General features: G+C 47.2%; 1 protein-coding gene and 1 pseudogene across 1 annotated transcript; both read left to right on the top strand.

Moving 5' to 3' along the window:
* Nucleotides 1–2,817: 2,817 nt before the first annotated feature.
* Nucleotides 2,818–9,698, top strand: LOC104351456 (C-type lectin domain family 4 member A-like; annotated as a pseudogene).
* A 6,671-nt stretch (nt 9,699–16,369) lies between these two features.
* Nucleotides 16,370–21,905, top strand: LOC104342194 (C-type lectin domain family 4 member E). Its single transcript, XM_009950394.2, has 6 exons — nt 16,370–16,406; nt 18,610–18,705; nt 19,735–19,827; nt 20,925–21,076; nt 21,292–21,422; nt 21,698–21,905. Exons 1-6 carry the CDS (start codon nt 16,370–16,372, stop codon nt 21,879–21,881), a joined length of 693 nt encoding a protein of 230 aa, XP_009948696.2. The 3' UTR covers nt 21,882–21,905.
* Nucleotides 21,906–22,124: the final 219 nt, after the last annotated feature.

Raw genomic sequence — 22,124 nt, 5'->3', positions numbered from 1 at the left:
GGGCTGCCAATGTGATGTCCCTGTGTAACCTCTATACCACTTGTGATGACTGAATTCCCTCAGCTGCCTCTCTCCATTCTGGCTGGCTTGTTTCCACCTCAGCTGTGCTCAACTTCAAAAGGGGAAATTTTTTTTTTTTTTTTTGAATGTGTGGGGTCACAGCTTTAGGACTGAAGTCCTTCTCTTTGCTTATGAATTCAATTTTAACTCAACTGATTCAGCTTGATTTTCAAAAGAAGTAAGGCATGTGCAATGGTGCTGTAGCCTCTGCTGTTACATGGACCTGCTTGCTACGTTGGGTGAAACTGATTGTGAGGTGAAAGGCTTGCAGATGCAACCTTACTCAAACTTCATTGGCAGGTAGGGGAGAAAGAGCATTAGTGCCTCTGCTGCCTTCTGTTTGGGTCAGCTAGCCAAATGGTGCCCGCACAGCTTGCAGAGCAACCACCTAAAGGCAGCAGTTGGAGCATGATTAAGGAGGGAGAGAAGGACTGTTGTGGTGAGCAAACACAGGAGTCCTAGAAAGGAGTTGGGACTTGTGAGGTACATGGGAGTTAGGAGTGTGGGAGGTACCTGGCAGAGCTGAGTGGGGTTGAGGTGAAAGATGTCTGTGGGGAAACACAGGTATGTGGGAGGATGAGGGAGTACTGCATGGAGTGGGCAGAACACAGGTGGAGGGGGAAGGGAGGAACTGAGGAACAGCAGTGGAAATGCAAGGAAACAAAGTGTGAGGGTTGGGGGGGGCTGTGTGTGTGTTAGGAAAGGTATATTTTTTTCTGTTTTCGGCCCCACAACTAACTTCTGGGTTTGATTCTCCCTGTGTCCCATCCATTTACATGCCATCAGTGCATATGAAATTCAAACCACAAATTTTACCCTCAGGAATATCACCTCACTGTTGTTGCACAGGAGCCCAGGGTTGTACCCTATGGAAATATGATTCAGGGTTGAAGTTTGACAGCAAACAACAACTCTGATGGCTGAGAAGGAAGAATTGAGTCATCTCCTGATGTCTGAGTGCAATCTAGTGTATTTAATAAAATCAGCAGCTAGATCCTGAATTTACAGTTGAAATGCCTCAGCTGTGTTTGGAGACTTGTTTCAAAGGCAAAAAGCTCATGAAGCTACACTGTGACTTCCTTCTCTGTCTGCTGATTTTATTTCCCATTTCTTCATGGTGGAAATTTCAAAACCCTGCCAGGAAGCAAGCCTTTTCCCTATGAGGCTGTTGTGGCTTAGTTGGCTGGGGACAGGGGGAAGCACACAGAGGCTTACTCTGACTGAAATCTCAGCATGAAATTTGAGGGCATAACTGTTTCAGCAAACACTTAGGAAGGCTTAATTCTAGTGAGAGGACCAAGCCTGAAGACAAAGGAAAGTGCTGGAAGGATGTTGGAAAGAAAAGCAGGCAGCATGCATCTTCTCAAGGGACAAGCTTCTGTCCTGCAGCTGTTCTTCTTGTATAAAAGTCACCTTCTTTGTGCACAATACAAAAAAGAAGTGAAGCCAGCCCAGTGCACAACAGATATGAGGAGGCTCCTTGGTAAAGAAATCCAGCTACATGTGCCCCATTCTGTTTAGGGTAGCAGTTCTCCTTAATCTATGTTCAGATGTCCACTACGCTCCTCCCTTGCCCTTTACCTTTCTGCCACATTGTTCTCCTCTGTTATCTGATGCCTGTTCTTCCTTGTGCTGTCCTGTCTCATGTCCAACTCTGCCTGTGTACCCTCCGTGCTAGCTCCCTGGATGTCCTTCAAGTGTCTCATTTTGGCTGCCTTGAGGAAATTCCAGCTAGCCAAGCATAACCAAGCAAATCTTCCTCCTTCTTCCTTCTGGTTGTTTTGGAGACCTTATAGTGGCTTTTCAATACTTAGAGGGGGCTTATGAGAAAGATGGAGAAAGACAGCCCTCCTCCAACTGCCCCAACGCGAGCCCTTCCCGCGGGGCCGCAGCTCCCCAGAACCCCCCAGCGCGGGTCCCTCCCGGGGCTGCCGCCCTCCCACCCACGGGCGGCTCCAGCGCGGCCGCAGTCGCGCTCTGCTCCGGGCCCGGTCCCTGCCCCTCCGGCCCGGGGCCCTCCGCGGGCTGCAGGGCGACCTCTGGGCCGCCGCTGGGCTCCAGGGGCTGCGGGGGCTCAGCCGCCCCCGCCCCGCGGGCCGCAGGGGAACCCCTGCTCCGGCACAGCTCCCCCTCTGCTTCCTCACTGACTGGGGTGTTCCCATGGTTGTCTCTCTGCCGTCCCCCTTCGCTCACCCACTCACCAACACAGACAGGCAAAACAAAAGCCCCAGTCAACGCTTCTTTCACTCTTAAATAGTTGTTTGCAGAGGCGCCATTGGCCTGGCCTTGCCCAGGGGTGGGTCCGAAATTGGAGCAGGGGGAGCTTCTGGAAGCCTCTTACAGGCTTCTAAGGAGCCACCTCTGTGGCCTTCTCCCCCACTACCAAAACCCCGCCAGATATCCAATGACCACAAAAAAGTAAAAAACAAGATATCTTAAAAAAAGATCAGCTGAGAATCTGGTATGGGGAAGGAAGAATACAACTTAATTTTCAGCTATTAAGTTCCCATTTTTGTTTTCTTTCTCAGAAGTTTTAGTAGTGCCAGGGCTTATTTCCTGGGCTAAGATCTGTTCAGAGAATTTCTGAGCTCCCAGGAATTCTGAGGTTATCACTGGTGCTTCCAGTGTTCAGCACAGCTTTCTTAGACAGAGGGTGAATGAACGGATGGGAAAGGCCCAGTAACTTATTGGCATCTCCCTCTGGAGCCACGGACCTAAAAGGCAAAACTAAGGTCAGAACCAGTGACTACACTGAGATTAAATGGCATCAGAAATCACCTACGCTGAGGTGAAGTTCAAGAATACATCACCAGCTGCTGTGGTGAAAGGTAAGGAATGGATTGGTTATTCAGGGGGAAAGGACCTGGAAGGAGGGGGGCTGAAGAACAGGGACTTTTCCATCTGTGACTGGTTCCTACCTGGTCTTGTCAAATTGGTGAGAAAGGAGTCGTCTACCACTGCATGAGCAGGAGACTGGAGGAGTTTTGAAGTAAGAGGGTTGAGGAATGTCTACAAGAGGAGATGTGGGAATCTTTAGGTGATTGGAGTTGCAGCATGAACAAGGATGACTACTGGGAACACAAACGGTAGGTTTCAAGTGAGCATTCAGTAGGGAATGTATTTGGACTCCCTAGTCCCCTGGTTGCAACACCAGCTGTGGTGAATGGTAGAGGGTCCAGGATGGGTGCTGTACAGTAATAGTGCTTAGCCCTAGTACAAAGCAGGTAGTAGCTGCCTCCTTACATGTTATATAGTCTTGGATGAGAGAGTAATTTTTGGACAAATACTAAGTACCAACAATAGATACTATGGTTTATTACGAACAATCTGATCTGTCACAAGGGTGGAGGGGCTCCCAGGGCAGCAAATGGCAAAAATAAGCCCAAGCCCTGGTTGCTACTGCTCTTACCTCTGAGAGTGAGCCTACAGATTCCTGCTTATGCAGAGAGCAGGAACAGAGAACCAACATGCCTCCTCTTACAGCAGAGCACTCAGTTGCCCTCTGCAGCTTTGTGAGAGGTGACACTGGCTGCAGAAACTTACAGCCCCATTGTCCTTGGTTGATTGAGAAATGGTCCTCAGAGAAGAGACCCAAAAGTTAAAAGGAAGAACGGGCTTTTGAACAACACACCCTAAAATACACAGAGGAAGAATTGTCTAAGATCTGGAGGAAGATCAAATTCTGTGATTGATTCTACCATTTCTGAAAAATAATTAACACACTAAACGAACAAATTTTTATTTCTATTAAAAGTCACGGTTGCAAAACGGTACGTTTACCAGGCTTTGTGCAAGTTTAAGGTGTGTTCTGATCAATATGTGTTCTGCAGCCATTATGCCACAAGTAGGAATGCGTAGAGATGTTCTATGTATAGCTCATTGCTTCCGCCTGTAGATACAGGACCCTACACAACAGCAGGTTCCAGAGGGATGAAAGTATGTGTGTATAAATGAATAAATTATTATTGCTGCTCAGGATATTAACTTGCCTATTTACAGCTTTACCTCAGTTTTACAGTCACAAACAGAGCACGCATCAGCTCCAGGTTATTCCTTGCTTGCTCTGAGACATGAGTCATGGAAATAAAGAATGTACATACTCCTGACTGACTTGAAAGGTCACTGTTTTCGATGTACCAAGATTATCTGGTTATTGTTACAGCTAGCATTTCCACTATGGTGAGGTGGGGGTGGTGGAAGATTCCCACTGTTCCCGAAGACAGCTGATCCAGCCATGTTTGCTTGAGCTGCTGATGCCAGGCTCATGCTGTAGGTTTGGGTGTGTGCTCAGGGTCTGTCTTTGCATGCGCCTGCCCAAGTGATCACACACTGGTTGTAGCTTATACTTTGGATTCAGAGAAGTGTCCAGTAGTACCATGGCACACAGTGCTAATGTCTCACAGCCTCAGGGTATGCTCATAGGATGAGAGTTATGATTGAAGATTATTGAATGATTGAGGGAGTCTTGCTGCTCTATTGTCCTTCTGAGTGGTTACTCAGGCCATGCAGACTCCATGTTGGTAATGGCCAAGAACACCTGGGTTTTCCCATTTTGTAGCCTCTTCCAGTTGGGCTCTAGAGATGCCAAAATTGTCAGTCACTGGAAGACAGAGAGGAGACAGCAGCTAATCAAACGACATGTAATCTGTGTCAGGAGATGGCAGAGACTACTGGAGTCGGTTTCACATCACAGTGCAGTTAAGTTCCTGCATTTCCAACCAGGATTTCCCAGGTAGAAAGGTAGGTATCTGTGCTGCACCACACTTGTTGCATGTGCCTAGGAGATGTTGGGTTCACATTCTGAATAACGAGCATATGCTCATTAGGTCTGTTGTGATCATGCTGGACACGTTGCAAGCATGCAGACTAACTGTAGGAAGTATTTTGCAGGGAGACTAACCCACTGAGAATGCACAAGATCTACTGCATTTCGGCAGTCTTGGTGAGGTGCATGCACACTGGCAGTGCTGTCTGTGCCACCTGGGTGTGAGTGTGGGATGCACAGGTCTGACTGGGCACAGGTTGAACAGTCAATCTGTGGACATGCAGCACATCAAAAAATCAGCTGGACTGGTCAGATCTATTTTCCAAAGCAGGTGGCTGGACTCCAGATCATGATTTGAGTCCTTGTTTTCACTACAGACAAAAGCTCTGGCTAGAAAAACATGATTTGGCCAGGGAAATCTGGATCTTGTCTGCCTATGGACACTTTCTCTTCTGATAATGAAAGATGATGCTTTTTGCCCTGCTGTAACAGCCTCCCCCAAGCCTTTAGGAAGTAGTCAGAGGGCTTCCCCAGACAGCAGATTTCTAGAAGTCTTGCATGCTAGACATGGCTGGCAGACACACGTGGCTGCTGGCAGACTTGGGAGTTTCATGCTGAATAATGAATAAGGTCTCTAAAGCTTATCACTAAGATAAGTTTCCACTGAAACTTCTTCACTCCTGTACTGCAGTGAGTGCTGCTGTCTCTTTACCTTCCTCTTTGCCCTGGCTTGTGTAACTGCCACAACCTAGAACAGTCTTCTAACAAGTGTTTGCTTCTCCTTCCCTGTGACCCATTCTCCTGCCTGCTCCCAAACCTCCTCACTACTGGCAAGTCTGAATCTGAGTAGGATACCCTCTACACAAAAGTCAGGCCCTGGTAAGTCTGAATCTGATGGGAAACTTTACTCAGGCTGCTGGACGCAACCCTCCCTTCTCCCCAGGCATCTAGCCTAGCACAACCTAGTTTTACCACAGCAAATCTCTGAACCCTGGCCTGGAAAGGGATTTTTTCTTTTGTTGATCTTCCAATGATTCTGTGCCATCACAGCTTGGCTCATTTTTTGTCTCCTGTCCTCATTCGGCATACACCAACTTTCTTCTACACATAAAGTCCACAAAGCTAAGAAGGAACTGGAGCAGGTGTAAAAAGTTTTCTGTGGAGAAAGTCAACAAGAAATCTTCATATGAATGTTTAAGTATTATGGATAGAGCAATATCGTATTTGGCAGCTTTGGGCTCAATCTAGAAAGACATGGTTAAACTGCAGATTTTGAGGCCATGTGAAGGTCTCACCCCCAAACACCAGCAATTAGCATTGCTAGCTCCCCAGCTGGACTGGGGCTGTGAACACTGTTGCTGAACCTGACCTTCTCTAGAAACCACAGAGGTCCCCTGCTCTGTCCCAATCTACCCCTCTCCCAAACTGTATACCTTTCAAATCAGATCTCAACATTGCATTTTTTTGGAGCAGCTGTCCCTTGAGTTGTACATCCTTGGTATGTGGACTGACTGAAGCATAGTTGACTGGTGTTGTTTGCTGTGTTTCTTTACTTTTAGTACCTCCTGAGATGAAGAAGCTTGAGCACCATCCCCGGAAATATCCCCCATGACTCCCGTGGCTGATCTCACTGCTACTCCTCTTGGTGTCCATAGCCCTTGTTATTGCTCCCCTTGGTGAGTATGTGCAGGCTGTTACAGGAGAGAGGTCTGGGGAAGCGCTGGGAGAAAAGCAGAGAAATCAGAGCCCAGAGGGGAATATCTTCCAACCAGAAGAGAGCTTTTACTCAGGAACAGTTTTATCACGAGAAAGAGTACAAGCACCAACATTTGGGCTCAGAAAACCTGAATGTTGAATATTTGAAAGGTATGTTTAGGAGCAAAATTTTTGCTGACTATTTAAACATTGGGGATTTAAGGGTACAGTTGTAACATGACACAAACTTCTCTCTTGCAGGCCAGCCAAATCAGATGTCTTGGCCAACAGGTAGGCAGGAGCTAGGACTACCACAGCATTATGTCAGATGATTCTGCCATACCCATCCTCTTTCTTAGAATGGCGGAAAGAGTTAAGTGGGAAGGGGCTTCTGGAGGTCTTTAGTCTAATGCCTTTCTTGAAGCATGGGCATCTTCAGAATTTCCGGGTTGTTTGGGCTTTCTGTAAGGTCTCAGAATTTTCCTCCCTGACTTCGTATATGTCGGCATACATCCCCCAAATCTTCCACTGTTTACCCTTTACAGTGTTCCCATATTGCACATCCCCATCTTGCATGGTCTCTTTGGAACTGTGGAACAATTCTCTACCTTCATACCACACAAAAAGAACTTAATTACATTCAGCAGAGGGGGGAGAAAAATGGAGATGAGAACACAAGTGTCTACACAGGCAGCTGCATCTGCATTTGAGCTCTCTAAGGTGCTCGGACACACTTTGCATCCTAAAGGAAAAAATGGCTTTTCACAGTCTTGGAATCTCCAGGATTAACTGTGTGGTGAAAACTCTCACATCTTTTTAGTGTTAGTTGCAGTATACTAGAGTAATTCATAAAGTTATTCTTGCATATGCTGTTTGTGGAGATTGTGATCACTGTTTCATTTTCATTTTCTGCTAAAGCTGCAAACACGTGTCAATAAATATGATGGATTCTTGAAGAGGCATGTTGTCAGGATAAATCGCTGCCCTTTCTTTTGTTGTCATTACATCCTGAGTCCCAGAAGTTTGTACTGCTTTGTTCCCAAAGCGATAACTTTTCATAGTACTCTGTTAAATGGTTGAGGAGGTTTAGGGTGGGCTGTTAGAGTCTGATACTGTCTGGCCAGGTTCTTTTAGGTGTTCCACACATGGAAGGTTTAATCTTTAATGGCAAATTTACTTATCCAAGTTAATTGATGTTGCATAGGATTTTGATTTAGCAGAGTGATACAGCAATGTATCTAAATGAAAACACAAGTGCAAATTGCACTTAGCAGAGGGTAGCAATTGCATTGCACAGTTTAGGGACAGCAGCACAGGGAATGTTAACAATGGAGTAATAATAAAAGTGCAGCTCTAGCCAGGGAAAGAAGCAACATCTCCTGTTCCCTGGGGCTAAAGGCCTAAAGGAGACTGTACAGGGAGAAGTCAAACCAGAGCAGCCAGAGACACAGTGCCAGGCCCTGGAGGGGACTCAGAGCCCCACCTTGTCCTGCAGGGGGGGTTGGGAGTTGTCCTTTCTGCATCCCTTCAGCACCGGCTACCCTCTGCCACCATCCCCACACCATGGGGACTCCTGCTGCCTCCCTCTGCTCAGCCCTGCACCTCATGGCCATTGCACTCTCCTTGATTTCCAGACTTTCCTCTCTAAGCAGGTAAAATAGCTTTCAAGAGGAGAGAATTACTACATTGGCCTGAGTGCACAGAAGGTGGGCCAGTGGCACCAGGTGGACCAGACTCCATTTAATGCTACGGCAATGTGAGTATCCCTGGATGGAGGATGTTTGGTGTGGCTCCTGGTAATGCAAGAAAGTAGGGGAGATGTGAGGGTGTCTGTTGGTGCATGAGAGGCAGGTGAGACAACTTGTGAAAAGTCAGTGACGCAGCAGGAGAGAGCTGTGTAGGACACTAGGTTCACACAGCCCTGTCCATGTGTTATTAATTAACTACCTGTGATGTGGCCATCAATGTTGTAGGCACAGAAGAAGCTGCATCTTGCCAGCAGGAAGAACCCTTCAGAGATGACCCGTTTTGCCTGACCTCCATAGTGCCCCCACCATGCCTAGGTGTATGTACGTGCATGGGCATGGCCAGTGCTATGATGCTGTGGAAGAGATGGGGCACAGGGAGAGACCACCAGGGCTGTCCTTGCTGTGTCTTCTTCTGGAGGACAAACTTGCCCTGGTGAAAGACACTCTGCCAGGTGTGAAATGCATGGGGTGAGCGGTGGTAAGCAGCTCCTCCCACCAGGACTGAGCAGGGCCCTGTTGTGTTGGCTGTAGAAAGAAGGCAGGTTTCCACATAAGACTTATGTCAGTGGGATATCAGAGTGGGAGGAAGGGTACTGCTTCTGTTCATGAATCAGCACTTGAAATTTTTCTCTCTCCCCTCCAAGCCTTGCATCCTTCTGTGGCCTTTTCCAGCAGTGCTCTACAGCTTATGCTGCAGAGTAACATCTGTCTCTATCTCAGGTTCTGGCAGAGAGACAAACCAAGTAATATGGATGATCAGAAATGTGTTGTAATCCATAGCATTACAGAATCACCCAACAACTGGAATGATGTCAATTGTGAGAGACAACATCAAATTTGTGAAGCGGCAGCAGTAACAGTGTGATGGAGATACTCTCATCCTGAGTAAAACTGAGAGATGAGCAGTGAGCCGGGAACAGCACAGGTGTGGGGGATCTCAGCTGGACTGAGGCCCCTGAACAGGACAACTTTGACCTTGAGAGGATTCCAGTCTACCCGTGAGAGAACAGACAGAAGCAAGAAGAGCTGCAGCTGCAAGATAATCAAGTCCCGAGAAAGTGTCGACTACAAGACAAGGCTTACATGTCCTTTTGGCAGAATGCGTGATCACGTGTACGGAAATAAAACAGTATATAAGATGCAGCCGAACGTTCAATAAATGGCTTTTGCTTGAAATCATATTGGTTGGAAGGCAGAGTCCATCCTTGCACGACTACAATTGGTAACCCTGACGTGATACCAATTAAGGAGTCTTGATCGCACATCGGAGGAAGGCAAGGGGCTGGTCAGGGGGGAGAAGATGATCTTCTCCAGGCGTCCGAGAGATGGGAAGTATGCACACGAATCACCTGGGAAATTACAGGTGGGTGACCGGGAAGAATAAAAATTCCTCTAAGAGGGAGAAAAGGTTTGGGAGATACTACTACATATACTCTCTAAGAGAGATGTGAAGATTGATAAACAAACTGTGACTGAATTGTTGCACTGGGGACAAAGACGAAGATTTTTCAAAACCCCAAATGACGTCTTTGAATCTGGAATATGGGCCGATATGGGTCAGGTCTTGTGGGACTCGGTCAGCACTGGCTTGAAGGAAGCAGCTAACCTCGCTCCCGTCTGGAGACAGATTAAGACCATTTTGGAGGAACAAAAAAACCTTTGTCTTCTTGAGCAGATGTACTGCTTTTTGTTGAGTCATACAGAGAATATCCTCTAGCTGCACTGGTTTTGCTGAACAAATACTCAGTTCTTATATGAGAGAAAATACAGTATTAGACCAATGAAAAAGGCTCAGTGCTGTGTGTCTATCTCTCTTTCTCCTTCCCTATCTAAGCTGCAGGTGTTTTGTATAATCATAGAAACACAGAATGGTTTGGGTTGGAAGGGACCTTAAAGATCATCTAGTCCCCACCTCCCTGCCATGCGCAGGGACACCTTCCACTAGATCAGGTTCCTCAAAGACCCACCCAACCTGGCCTTGAACACTTCCAGGGAGGTGTCATCCACAACTTCTTTGGGAAACCTGTTCCAGTGCCTCACCACCGTCACAGTAAAGAATTTCTTCCTTATATCTAATCCCAATCTACCCTCTTCCAGTTTAAAGCCATTACCACTCATCCTATCACTACATGCCCTTGTAAAAAGTCCCTCTCCAGCTTTCTTGTAGGCTCCCTTTAGGTACTGGAATGTTGCTATAAGGTCCCTCTGGAACCTTCTAATCTCCAGGCTAAACAACCCCGAGTCTTTCAGCCTGTCTTTACAGGAGATGTGCTCCAGCCCTCTGATCATCTTCGTGGCGCTCCTCTGGACTCACTCCCATGGGAGGACAACACCACCTTCCCCAGCCACTTCCCTATGTGCACTACAGGGACCTTATCTCCTCCCACAGTATGTAGGGTATTTTTTTGGGGGCAAGACAGGATCGAAAGATGTTGCTGTGCCAGGATACAACCTTACACAACTACTGCAGAAGTTGCATCCACCCAGTGAGAGTAAACCCCTCAGAGACAACCTGGCTACAGAGTTCCGTTGCACACAGCCAAAGCTCTAGACGGGACTGGGCACAGGAAACCAGTTCTAGGGAAAGTATGAGTATTTGTTTCCACGTCTGGAAGTCTTGCCCCAGAGAGTAACAGGAGATTGTGCCAGGAGTCTCACCAAGGCCAGGCCATGCTTGACCAAGTATGAGGAGCTGTCCCCAGCAGCAAAATGACAGTGCTACCTCGAGGAAGAAGTCCTCTTCACAACTCAGAGCTGATCCCAGGTCACCTGATGCAGCAGCCTTCCTCGGAGGACAACACCTCAGTGGTCCCTGTAAAAGCATACCTGGCCAGCCCAGACCATGCTGCAGAAGAGGCAGGAAGGGGGAGGGCTACTGCTGCACATGAGGTCCCTTCAAGAAGTGCATTGTTTATTGAATTGTCTTCATTGCTGTGCAGGACTTCCCTTTAGCCCTCACTTTGCAATAATTCTTAGCATGCAAGAATAACAAGAAGCAGATTTCCTTTCCTCCCTCCTCCAGAAAAGAGCCAAACCAACAGAGGGAAGGTTAAGCCTGCAGTGGTAAAGCTAGCTGAAGGTGCACAGCCCTTGAATGACAGAGCTGACCAGCAGTTCCCTCTTCTGGGTGTGGAGAGCCTGGGGTGAGCTGTGGTGAGCAGCACCGCCTGCCAGGTCTGAACATTGCCTTCTTGCCTTGACTGTAGGAAGAAGGCAGGTTTCCATGTAGGACTGATGGCAGTGGGATTAGCAGAGTAGGAGGACAGGGGTGATTCATCCATGCATTTCTGAATGAATCAGCATCAGTCCATCTCCAAGTCCCTCTGAGCCCTGGACCCCTAGATCCTGGACCTGACCTTTCCCTGCAATGCTTGACAAGGCCATGCTAGAGGGTGACATGTCTCCAGTTCTGGATTCCCAGGGAACTGACTAACGTGAACGATGATGCATGTATTGTAATCCACCAGAAGGCAGAAGTCCACCAGAGCTGGAACAATCTTCCACATGAATGAGAAACATTGTCCTCAAATTTCTGAAACTGAAGCATCAACTGTCTGATGGAAAAAAAACTTATGCTGAGTAAAACTGAGAGACCAGCAGTGACCTGATAAGAACACAGAGGATTTTTGGAATGAGTGTGAATGCTGGAGCCTGCATCTTCACTCTGCTGAGTGGGAATATTGAATGGAAGTGTTACGCTCAGGCAGTTGATGAGCACGAACCTTCTCTTCTCCAGGCTGAACAGTTCTAAATCTCTCAGCCCCCAGCCTTTACATCCCAAACCAGTTCTTCCTCATTTGTAAGTGTGAGCTACAGCAGAGCACATCTCATCATCAGGTCCTCCATAACCTGTGTCAGGAAGTTATCATCAAGGCACTCCAGAAACCTCCTAGATTGCTTGTACTTTGCTGCTGAAAGCAAAGGTTGAAAACTGCTTCACAAACTGCTAAGCCTGCCTGCTAAGCCTGCCTACTAAACCTGCCTGCTAAGCCTGCCTGCTAAACGGGCTGATTGCCTCTGTTAGCTGCACTCTCATACTTAATGCTGGGGCTCAGGACTGTGGAACTGGTCTTCAATCCCTAAGAGTGCAAAGCAACCAGGCACATTGAGAACAACTTCCTGTGTGATTAATTCTGTCTTCCTGTATTGTTACAGCTGGTAGCACTTCCTCTGTGTTTTCTGCCTTTCACTTTAGTTAGTATTTCCTTTTAGACTGCTTTTTTTTTATTTGACTGTTGCAGGTAAGTCTTTCCCTTCAAATCATTCTGAATTCTGGAAAACTGGAAAGCAGGACTCCCCAGGGCATTCAAGTTCATGGATAAACTGCCATCATCCCCTGAGAAAGATTTAACTAGATCCAACAAGTTCATTTCTGAACATGAGCACACTTGCTGTTCTTTGTTAGCGCTTGGAACCCTCTTGTGCGTTCTCCATCCTGCTTCAAGTGGTTGGTTGCTTCTAAACCCAGGTACCTTCAGTGCTCCCAATACGTGGTTCACTGTGTTTCCGTCATTTAAATAAGAGCTGCAACAAATTTCTTGTGTGGCATAATTTTGCATAAAAGCTGATGAAGTTTTATCTTCCAGCTTCTGGCTTTCAGGTTCTTAGATGCCAAGTACCTCTGAGGGAAGTTGCATTCTATATTTTCTCCTGCAACATTGAATCCTGCAAGACACCCTGTAACTGCAATATTTTCCTTAGTTCATGTCTCATTGATCTTGCCGTGCTTGCTGACTCTTGTCTATACTGCGGGAGTCTGTGAAAATAGATTCAAGGTTCTCTAGTGCCTCTCCTAGGAGTGCACCTGTTATAACCAAGTACCACTGCCTTCAGTGGTTCAGAGACATGAGTTCCTGGCAATTCTGCACTGCCAGGTGCCACCCTGTTGTCCCAGCACACTGATCTGACACATATGTTTGTGAATTGTAATAACCAAGGATCACTCGTGGAGCTGTTCATAAGTGGAGCAGGTAGAAAACAGCTGAGAATTTTTACTTACAGAACTGTGGAAAGATGTACAGGAAGACTGAGGTCATTCATATGTGCTCTCCGCAAGCATGCTGCTGGTGTTTATGGAGCAGGAAAGAGAAATAAATTTTTGCCATTTTTGAAATGTGAGATATTTGTAATGGTTCCAGAGCCTTCCAATTGAGGAGGTAACCTTTCCCATCACTGGCCCCAGCTGCCTGCCACCAGGACTACTAAAGAGTTTCTGTGCAGGCCAGTGAAGAGTTTGGCTATGGTCACCACTTTGAGATTCTTTATCCCAGATTGGGACAGAGCTGTTGGTCACCTGAATGTTGTGAGGTCAGCTGTTGATTTGCTGTGAAGAGTAACTTGGATTGTGATGCTGAAAATAAAGTCATTTGCTGTCTCGCTGCTTTAGACCCTGTCACGGGTTACGGCTGGGCTGGTCACTAATGAATGACAGATGTTCTCTATTAACTCCTCTTCCTTCCCAGGTGTTTAGAAAAAGCAAGAACATTTTTAACAGAGAGAAGAACAGCATCCTGGCCTGTATCAGAAATAGTGTGGCTAGCAGGACTAGGGAAATGATTGTACCCCTGTACTTGGCCCTGGTGAGGCCACACCTTGAATACTGTCTGTAGTTTTGGGTCCCTCACTACAAGAAGGACATTGAGGTGCTGCAGCAAGTCCAGAGAAGGGCAATGAAACTGGTGAAGGGCCTAGAGTGCAAGTCTTATGAGAAGCAGCTGAGGGAACTGGGGTTGTTTAGTCTGGAGAAGAGGAGGCTGAGAGGAGACCTTATTGCTCTCTACAACTACCTGAAAGGAGGCTGTAGTGAGGTGGGTGTCGGTCTCTTCTCCCAAGTAACAAGCGATAGGACAAGAGGAAATGGCCTCAAGTTGTGCCAGGGGAGGTTTAGGTTGGACATTAGGAAGAATTTCTTTACTGAAAGAGTTCAAACGTTGGAATAGGCTGTCCAGGAAAGTGGTGGAGTCATCATCCCTGAAGGTGTTTTAAAAATCGGTAGATATGGCACTTCAGGACATGGTTTAGTGGGGCATGGTGGTGTTGGGTGGACGGTTGGACTTGATGATCTTAGAGGTCTTTTCCAACCTAATGATTCTATGACTCTATGATTCGAAGAGGAGAAGTGAGAAGGAAGTGTCAGTCAACACCTGGTTTGACAGTTGCCCTGCAACTTTGCAATCTATGTCTATAACAGAGCATCCTCCCTGTTGGATGCTGTAGGTAGCCTGCATTCTTGGCAGTAAAGGGCGCAACACATGCGGATCCACAACTTCAGTGTGCATAGGTGACCTTGTGCTTTCTCACTGGCCTGTTGGTTGTCAGACTGTAGGAACTGGTGTGGATACACACAAACCTTACATCTCCAGCAAGGAAGTATGTGAGAATAGGGCAACCCCTGCTCCCAGAAAAGGGGGTGTGTTCTTGCAGCCTGCACTTGCTATGGTGGGGGTGGGAGAGGGGAAGTTGTGCAAGTAATCATGTGAATGTGTGTGTATGTGGGGGTTAGAGCTTTTGGGGATTAGTTACATAAAGATGTTTAGAAATTTGTAGGTGCTTATTAATATTTTAATATTGCCTAGTATTGTGCTTTATCTGTTGGATTGCTGACACTGACCCTGAATATATGGGCCATGGTTTGCCAGTTAATTGCATGTCATGAATAAATCAGTAAACTGCTCAGATCCATCCTGCTTAGGTTTAAACCACATGAACTGAACACATTTTCCTTCTGACAGTTTGCACCCTCTGCTTTCTCCATACTAATCAGACGAAGTCAGTTCCACACCCACAGGCACAAAAGCGTGTGTATTTTAGACCAATAACAAATACAATACATTCTCATTTTTGGGCATCTGTGGTGCAATTGAGTTCTGTTCCCCAGCACGATGGCTGCGAACTTGAGAATCTCTCACTGGCACTGTGAATCCACTAACTAGTGCCTTCTAGTAGCTCATAACTTCTACAATACCAGCAGGCACATGTATGGGCCACCTTTCTGATGTAGCAGAGCTGTTAGATGATTCCACCCTGCCTGCAGCCTGTTGTGCATGAAAAAACATATTGAGAGGAAATTTTCTACATATAATTTAGGCTTGTCCTCATTTGTAACCTGCTTTGTGCTCTGCTCTTTGGAGACTTAACTGATATGCTTGTGCTATTGCATTAGCTACCCCATTCCTTCCTCAGTGCATCCATGCATGCCTCTTCACCCGGAGAAACTAGCTGATGGAACGTGGAAGAGCAAAGGCTACATTCCCACCATAGTCCACGCAGAGCACAATAAGATCCAGTAGGGATTCTTTAACCTTAGGGACACTTTATCCTGCAGGGTTTTGAATCAAGTCGCCTTGAGCAGTGCTAGAACCACCACATATGGCTCTGCCTTTTGTAGTCATGACCAGGTAAAACTTCGTGCTCTGTAATGCACTGGGATTCTGGCACCATCTAGTGATCCCTTCTGACCTCCAGTTCCATAGAGGTCATATGTAATCCCTCCATTCAAGCTCCACCCTCTTTTCCTAAGCAATTAGTTAAAGACAGTGTTGGCAAGTTCTTTGTTGTGCTCTGGGTTACTGGGCTCAGGCTTCTCTTGGGGACTTGCCCAGACTGAGTCACACATACACTTTCCTGCTATTTTTGACTCCCTTTTGCAGGATGTCATGAGTGGGTTTAGCCCTTTACTAGCAAATACCAATGGCATAGGCATTTTCACACACATACTCACTCACCAGGAAAGAACAAACACCAGAGAGATAAGGCCAGTAGTATGTCCTGTGAAATTGCTTGAATATGTGCAAAAGGAGATTGTGTGACCTGGAATGATACTACTCTTCATCTATTTTCATATGCTTCTGTGACTTTCTGTGTTGCAAGGAGCATCTTGCGAAACGTCCTGGCAGAGAAATAATGAAAATCCCCCCATCTCTATGTGCTGTGGGGAACACCCAAGATACGGCTTTTTCTACATATTGGGTTAGAGACTGTGAAGCCTCCTCACCGCTGTGGGAGCTGCCCTAGTGCAGTCTTCTGTACAGGAGGAAGACTGTATTTGTGGCCACAACAGTAATGTGGATTCTTGGAGAAGAGTGATACTGTGGTAGAGATAATGAATTGCCGAGGGAGAGTCAGTCCTGGAACTGCAGGTAACGACAAAGCCTTCCTTTCTGTCCTCCTGTAGAAGAAGTGGGGGAAAATACAGGGCTGGGATAGATAATGGGCATGGGACAGTGGCTGGCCTCATACTGGGAGAACGGGCTTAAGACAAGAGCAAAGCAACAGATGAGAGAACTGAGGATTGCCCAGGCTGGGAGAATGACCTTTTTCCCAGAGCCAGGGGGGAATGAAAGTCCAGGAAGAATATGGTCTGCGATCCCCTTCAGTAGTTCTTCTGTAAACAATGGACTGAAGAGAGCTATCCGACTATCATTATCCAGGTAAAACTACCTGCATCAAGGTAAGTACAAGTCACTGCTCCCATCTCTGGTGTCTCTAAGGAGAACCAAACAAAGCCTGTCCCAAGAGCTTCAAAGTGCCCGTTCTCCCTGTGGAAACAATCTCTTCCATGTGTCTGCCTCTGCAAACACTGAGGTGGACAGTCATTCCTTTGAGTTACTGTGTGCTGTTGTATAAAAGGCCTTGGGGGATAGAGCCAAAATAAAGGTACTTAAGGGGTCATTAGGAGCAGCCAACATGGCTTCTCCAAGGGGAAGTCATGTTTGACCAACCTGATAGCCTTTTATGAAGACATAACCAGGTGGATAGATGATGGTAGTGCAGTGGATGTAGTTTATCTTGATTTCAGTAAAGTATTTGACACCGTCTCCCACAGCACCCTCGCAGCTAAACTGAGGAAGAGCGGTCTGGATGATCAGGTAGTGAGGTGGATTGTGAATTGGTTGAAGGAAAGAAGTCAGAGAGTTGTGGTCAATGGGACAGAGTCTAGTTGGAGGCCTGTATCTAGTGGAGTCCCTCAGGGGTCGGTACTGGGACCAGTACTATTCAATATATTCATCAGTGACCTGGACAAGGGAACAGAGTGCACTGTCAGCAAGTTTGCTGATGACACAAAACTGGGAGGAGTGGCTGACACACCAGAATGCTGTGCTGCCATTCAGTGAGACCTGGACGGGCTGGAGAGTTGGGTGGGGAGAAATTTAATGAAATACAACAAGGGCAAGTGTAGAGTCTTGCATCTGGGAAAGAACAACCCCATGTACCAGTATAGGCTGGGGACTGAACTGTTAGAAAGTAGTGTAGGGGAAAGTGACCTGGGGGTCCTGGTGGAGAGCAGGATGACCATGAGCCAGCAATGTGCCTCATGGCCAAGAAGGCCAATGGCATCCTGGGGTGTATTAGAAGGGGTGTGCTCAGTAGGTCGAGAGAGGTTCTCCTTCACCTCTACTCTGCCCTGGTGACACCACATCTGGAATATTGTGTCCAGTTCTGGGCCCCTCAGTTCAAGAAGGAGAGGGAACTGCTTGAAAGAGACCAGCACAGAGCCACAAAGGTGATTAAGGGGGTGGAACATCTCCCTTATGATGAAAGGCTGAGGGAGCTGGGTCTCTTTAGCTTGGGGAAGAGGAGACTGAGGGGTGACCTCATCATTGTTTATAAATACGTAAAGGGCGAGTGTCAGGAGGATGGAGCCGGGCTCTTCTTGGTGATGGCCAATAATAGGACAAGGCTCAGTGAGTGCAAGCTGGAGCATAGGAGGTTCCACTATAACATAAGGAAAAACTTTTTTCACTGTGAGGGTGACAGAGCACTGGAACAGGCTGCCCAGAGAGGTTGTGGAGTCTCCTTCTCTGGAGACATTCAAAACCCGCCTGGATGTGTTCCTGTGTGATCTACTCTAGGTGGTCCTGCTCTGGCAGGGGGGTTGAATTAGATCATCTTTCAAGGTCCCTTCCAACCCCTAACATTCTGTGATTCTGTGAGAGAAAGAAGCTCTAAAGAGAGAGATAAAGAGGAGGGAGGTACACCAAGAGGAGGTCAGTGAAAGACGGGTAATGAGGGCAACAAGGAAGATGTGTTGAGGAGAAAGGAGGTGTAACAGGACAAAGAAAGGAGGAGTGCATTTTGGGAAGAGTACAGCAGGGCTTGTGGTAAAAAGTGAAATAAAAGATCAGCTTCAGTGCAACCCATATGTTGGCCTACTCTGTGGGTACCCACTGCTAATAACGGGCAGCAGGACCTGGTTACAGCAGGACCTGGTTACAGCTCCTGTGGGGCTCCCCAGTCCGTGGAACAAGGGTACCAGCAGGTTGTTGGGGTACAGAGCCACCTGGGTTATCCTGCCTCCGACTCTGGGCTGGAGGATTCCCACTCTTGCCTTGTGTTTTTCAGCCCCAGAAGAGGAGAGAAGCTGCTCGTGGCTGAACCCCTGGGTCTTCCTTGTTTCTGTCCTTGTCATCAAAACTACCTTTGTAACCATCTGCCTCGGTAAGTTCTCGGGTCTCTTAATTCCCTTGGGATGAAGAAAGCAGTTGAATGCCTTTTGTCAGATGGTGAAAAAATATCCTAGTCTCTCTTCCAGTAGGCAAATGTCCTTGGCCCAAACAGCCTCTTCTGCTGCCCCTCTCCAGCCTCTGTCCTCTTAGTCAGGGAGTAGGGTCCCTTCCACAGTTAAGGTTCGTTCCCTGGCAGGGCCTTCCCACTGTCTTTCTCACGTTCCCACCTGCCTGAATAAAGCCAGCCCTGAATGAAAACAGTCAGTTTCCCCCCTCCCACCAAGAGCTAAGAAGTCTCTTTAGTGTCAGAAGGCATCTGAGTAGGTTCCCTGAAGGCTGGCTGTTGTTCTCCTGCCTTGGTCTCTCTGACAATGTTGCAGCCAAGGAGCCAGTGTGGTGTCCTTGGAAATACTGGTACCAGGTGACCCGTATTTTAGCACGGTGGGGGTGAATCCATCAAAATGTTTCCTACCCACACTGCCTGGGCAGACCAAAATGGAAACCCTTTGCTTGCATTGTCCTGGAGTATCATGTTGCTCTGTGATGACTCTTTTGTGCTTCTTCTTAACTCCCTTGGGTGTTAACACTCAACAGTTCTACCCCTTCTTGATAGGCGTAAAAGTGGTTCTCCAAAGCTGCTATGCTCAGGAAGATTAAGAGGGAATGTATATTAATGTTCCACCTTTATTAAGCTTATCCCATGACTTCTTTGACCCTTTCCTGATCCCATCCTCACAGGATGTCTAAGCTGATTTTGTCAGCTGGGAAAATGAGTCTCTCAAGCAGCAGAGGTGAGAGGAGCTCATGTGATTAATGCCTGTTCAAAAGAAGGAGTGGCCAGTAGTGGGAGAAACGGCCTGCTGTTTCTAATCTTGTTCAATACAGATTTAACAATACAGATTGTTAAAGACTGTGGTCTGTGTGGGGGCTTTAAGCTAGAAGATGGAGGATAGACAGATTGCTCGTGAATGAGGAGGAAAGGGTGGCAGTAGCACTTTCCTTCTCTTTCCTCTCTTCCCAGTTGTTTTCCTTCATGGAAGCTATGGCCAGCACAAGACTCTGCTCCAGAACAGTACAGAGTGGCGCTGCATCCCCAACGTATCTGCAGGAAAAAGTGAGTGATGCTAAGAGTCTCATAAGCAACACTAAGAACCTCACCAAAATTTACTCAGATGTCAGTCAGCCTTTGAGGTTGGGAATGTGATTGTCAGCCACAGCTGGATTGTTTTAAGGAGGGAAGCTGGAGAATTGAGGAAAGAAGATGCTCTATTGCATAATATTACTTAGGATGCTATGAAAGCATGTTCTGGGCCAGTGATAGAAGGTGGCTTGCTCTAGACCTGCCTTTGACCACCCTTCCTACTCTTCTCCTCTCACTGGCCCTCATACAACCCGTCAACTGCTAGTGCAGTTCACTAATCTCTCTGAAAGCGCTTCATCCTTTTGTAAAGGCTGATTCAATCCAGCTCCACTCCCTGTGCTGGCTCATTGCCTGTTCACACAAACATCATGATCAGTATGAGGGACAGAGGTAGGAGTGGTAGGAGGTTGTTATTATGCAGTTTATAGTAGCTGGAGAGCTGGCCTGCAATCACACATGAAGTGATGACAATGACAACCGCTAGAATTCCTGCAGTGCAAACTCCCAAACTCAGTTCAGAGATCTGTTCCCATGTAGCCTCATGCTTTGAGAGACTACATCGGTGTTTTTTAATCCATCATGTGATTTTCTGGCTATAAGGCAGATCTCTAGGAAAACCTGGCTGATATAAGGAACTGCCTGTGGTGGCAGCAAGGCTGTCAGAGCAGTTTATTGTATGTGTCTGTCAGACTGCGTGAGTTGAGAGCTAAACACTTGGAAAACATTTCTCTGATGGAAGTGTTCCTAGAGAAGTGCAAGCCAACTACTTCCCATCTTTCTTCCTCAGGAAGGGTAAGGCAGAAACTGTGTCTCTCACCGAACAGAGGTTGCGTGGACATGGCAGAACAGATAGAGAAAGGGGAAGGCACTTCAGGCAGGGGCCTTGTGGCAGGAGCTTGTCAGGCTGTTGACAGCTTTTTCTTGTGGAACATGAAAGAGAGTTTTACCTCTATCCAGATTAAAGGTGTGGTTCAAAACCCTCCCCTAACACCTGGGATCCTACATTGAGCTCCTGGAGATGAAGGACAGCACATCTTGTTCAAAAGCAGGATTTTTTTTTTTCCCCACAGAGGAAGGCTGGATGTGCTGCCCAGAGGGCTGGAGGTGCTTTCAAGAAAAGTGCTATTATCTGTCCACTGATAGGATGTCCTGGTTTGAGAGTGAGCAGAACTGCACTGGGATGGGCTCCCACCTGGTGGTGATCAACAGCAAAGAGGAGCAGGTATGAGCATGGCTGATAGGGGCACAGCAGCCAGAGACACAGTGCCAGGCCTTGGAGGGGACTCAGAGCCACCCCTTGTCCTGCAGGAGACCAGGGATGTCCTTACTGCATCCCTTCAGCATAGGCTACCCTCTGCCACCAGCCCCATCCCATGGGGACTCCTGCTGCCTCCCTCTGCTCAGTCCTGCACCTCATGGACATTGTGCTTTTTCTAGGAGTTCCTCTTCAACTTGGCGAAAGGAGTATTTACTAATGCCTATGAAACAAAATACTACATAGGCTTAACTGCTTACAAAAATGGGCAATGGCAGTGGGTGGATCAGACTCCGTATACGAAGACAGCCACGTGAGTATCCTGGGGGAGTAAGAGAGGTCCTTTAGTTCACACTCCTCAGTCCAAGTGACCAACTCACTGTGTAAGACAAATATGTGTCAGAGGGGGATTTCCGTTTCCAACTTGAATGTAAGTCAGAACCCTTCACTAGTTTTCTAGTCAAAACTGTGACTCCTGATCTCTATCACAGTAACCTTCCCCTTTCTCTTCCACAACTGTTTGAGGTGACTTCTCTCCTGCTGTCATGCATGCCAATGCATTCCCAACAAAGGAACTTTCTTTTACAGGTTCTGGAAGCATGGAGAACCCAATTTACTCTTTGCAGAAAAATGTGCTGCAATTCATGTCAAGGGAAACACAGACTCCAGCACTTACTGTAACTGGAATAACATCCTTTGCTTCACAAGTTGCTATCGAATTTGTGAATTGACAGTCAAATTTGTCAAAGGAAGTGAACTCCAGTTTGGATGAAGGACCTGAAGGAGTATCCTTGAGAAGGGGCAGCTCATGAAAGAGCTAATGAGCAGCTTGCCTGAGCTCACACAAATGCTTTATCTTGCGATGTAGGACGAGCAAGCCTACCACAGATTCCCAGCTCTGAAGGACCTCAGTTCCCAGCCTGTGCCCCTCCATCTCTTTCCAAGCTGGAGATCCATCCTGGATGAAATTGCTCAGCCTGATGTCAAGGACCACTGTGCCCCTTTTCACTCTCCT

This window comes from Leptosomus discolor, chromosome 1 (assembly GCF_034619465.1).
Source record: "Leptosomus discolor isolate bLepDis1 chromosome 1, bLepDis1.hap2, whole genome shotgun sequence".
In the NCBI taxonomy this organism is placed as follows: domain Eukaryota; kingdom Metazoa; phylum Chordata; class Aves; order Leptosomiformes; family Leptosomidae; genus Leptosomus; species Leptosomus discolor.
The sequence above is the reverse complement of the archived record's forward strand: the minus strand, read 5'-3'. Positions and strand labels throughout refer to the sequence as shown.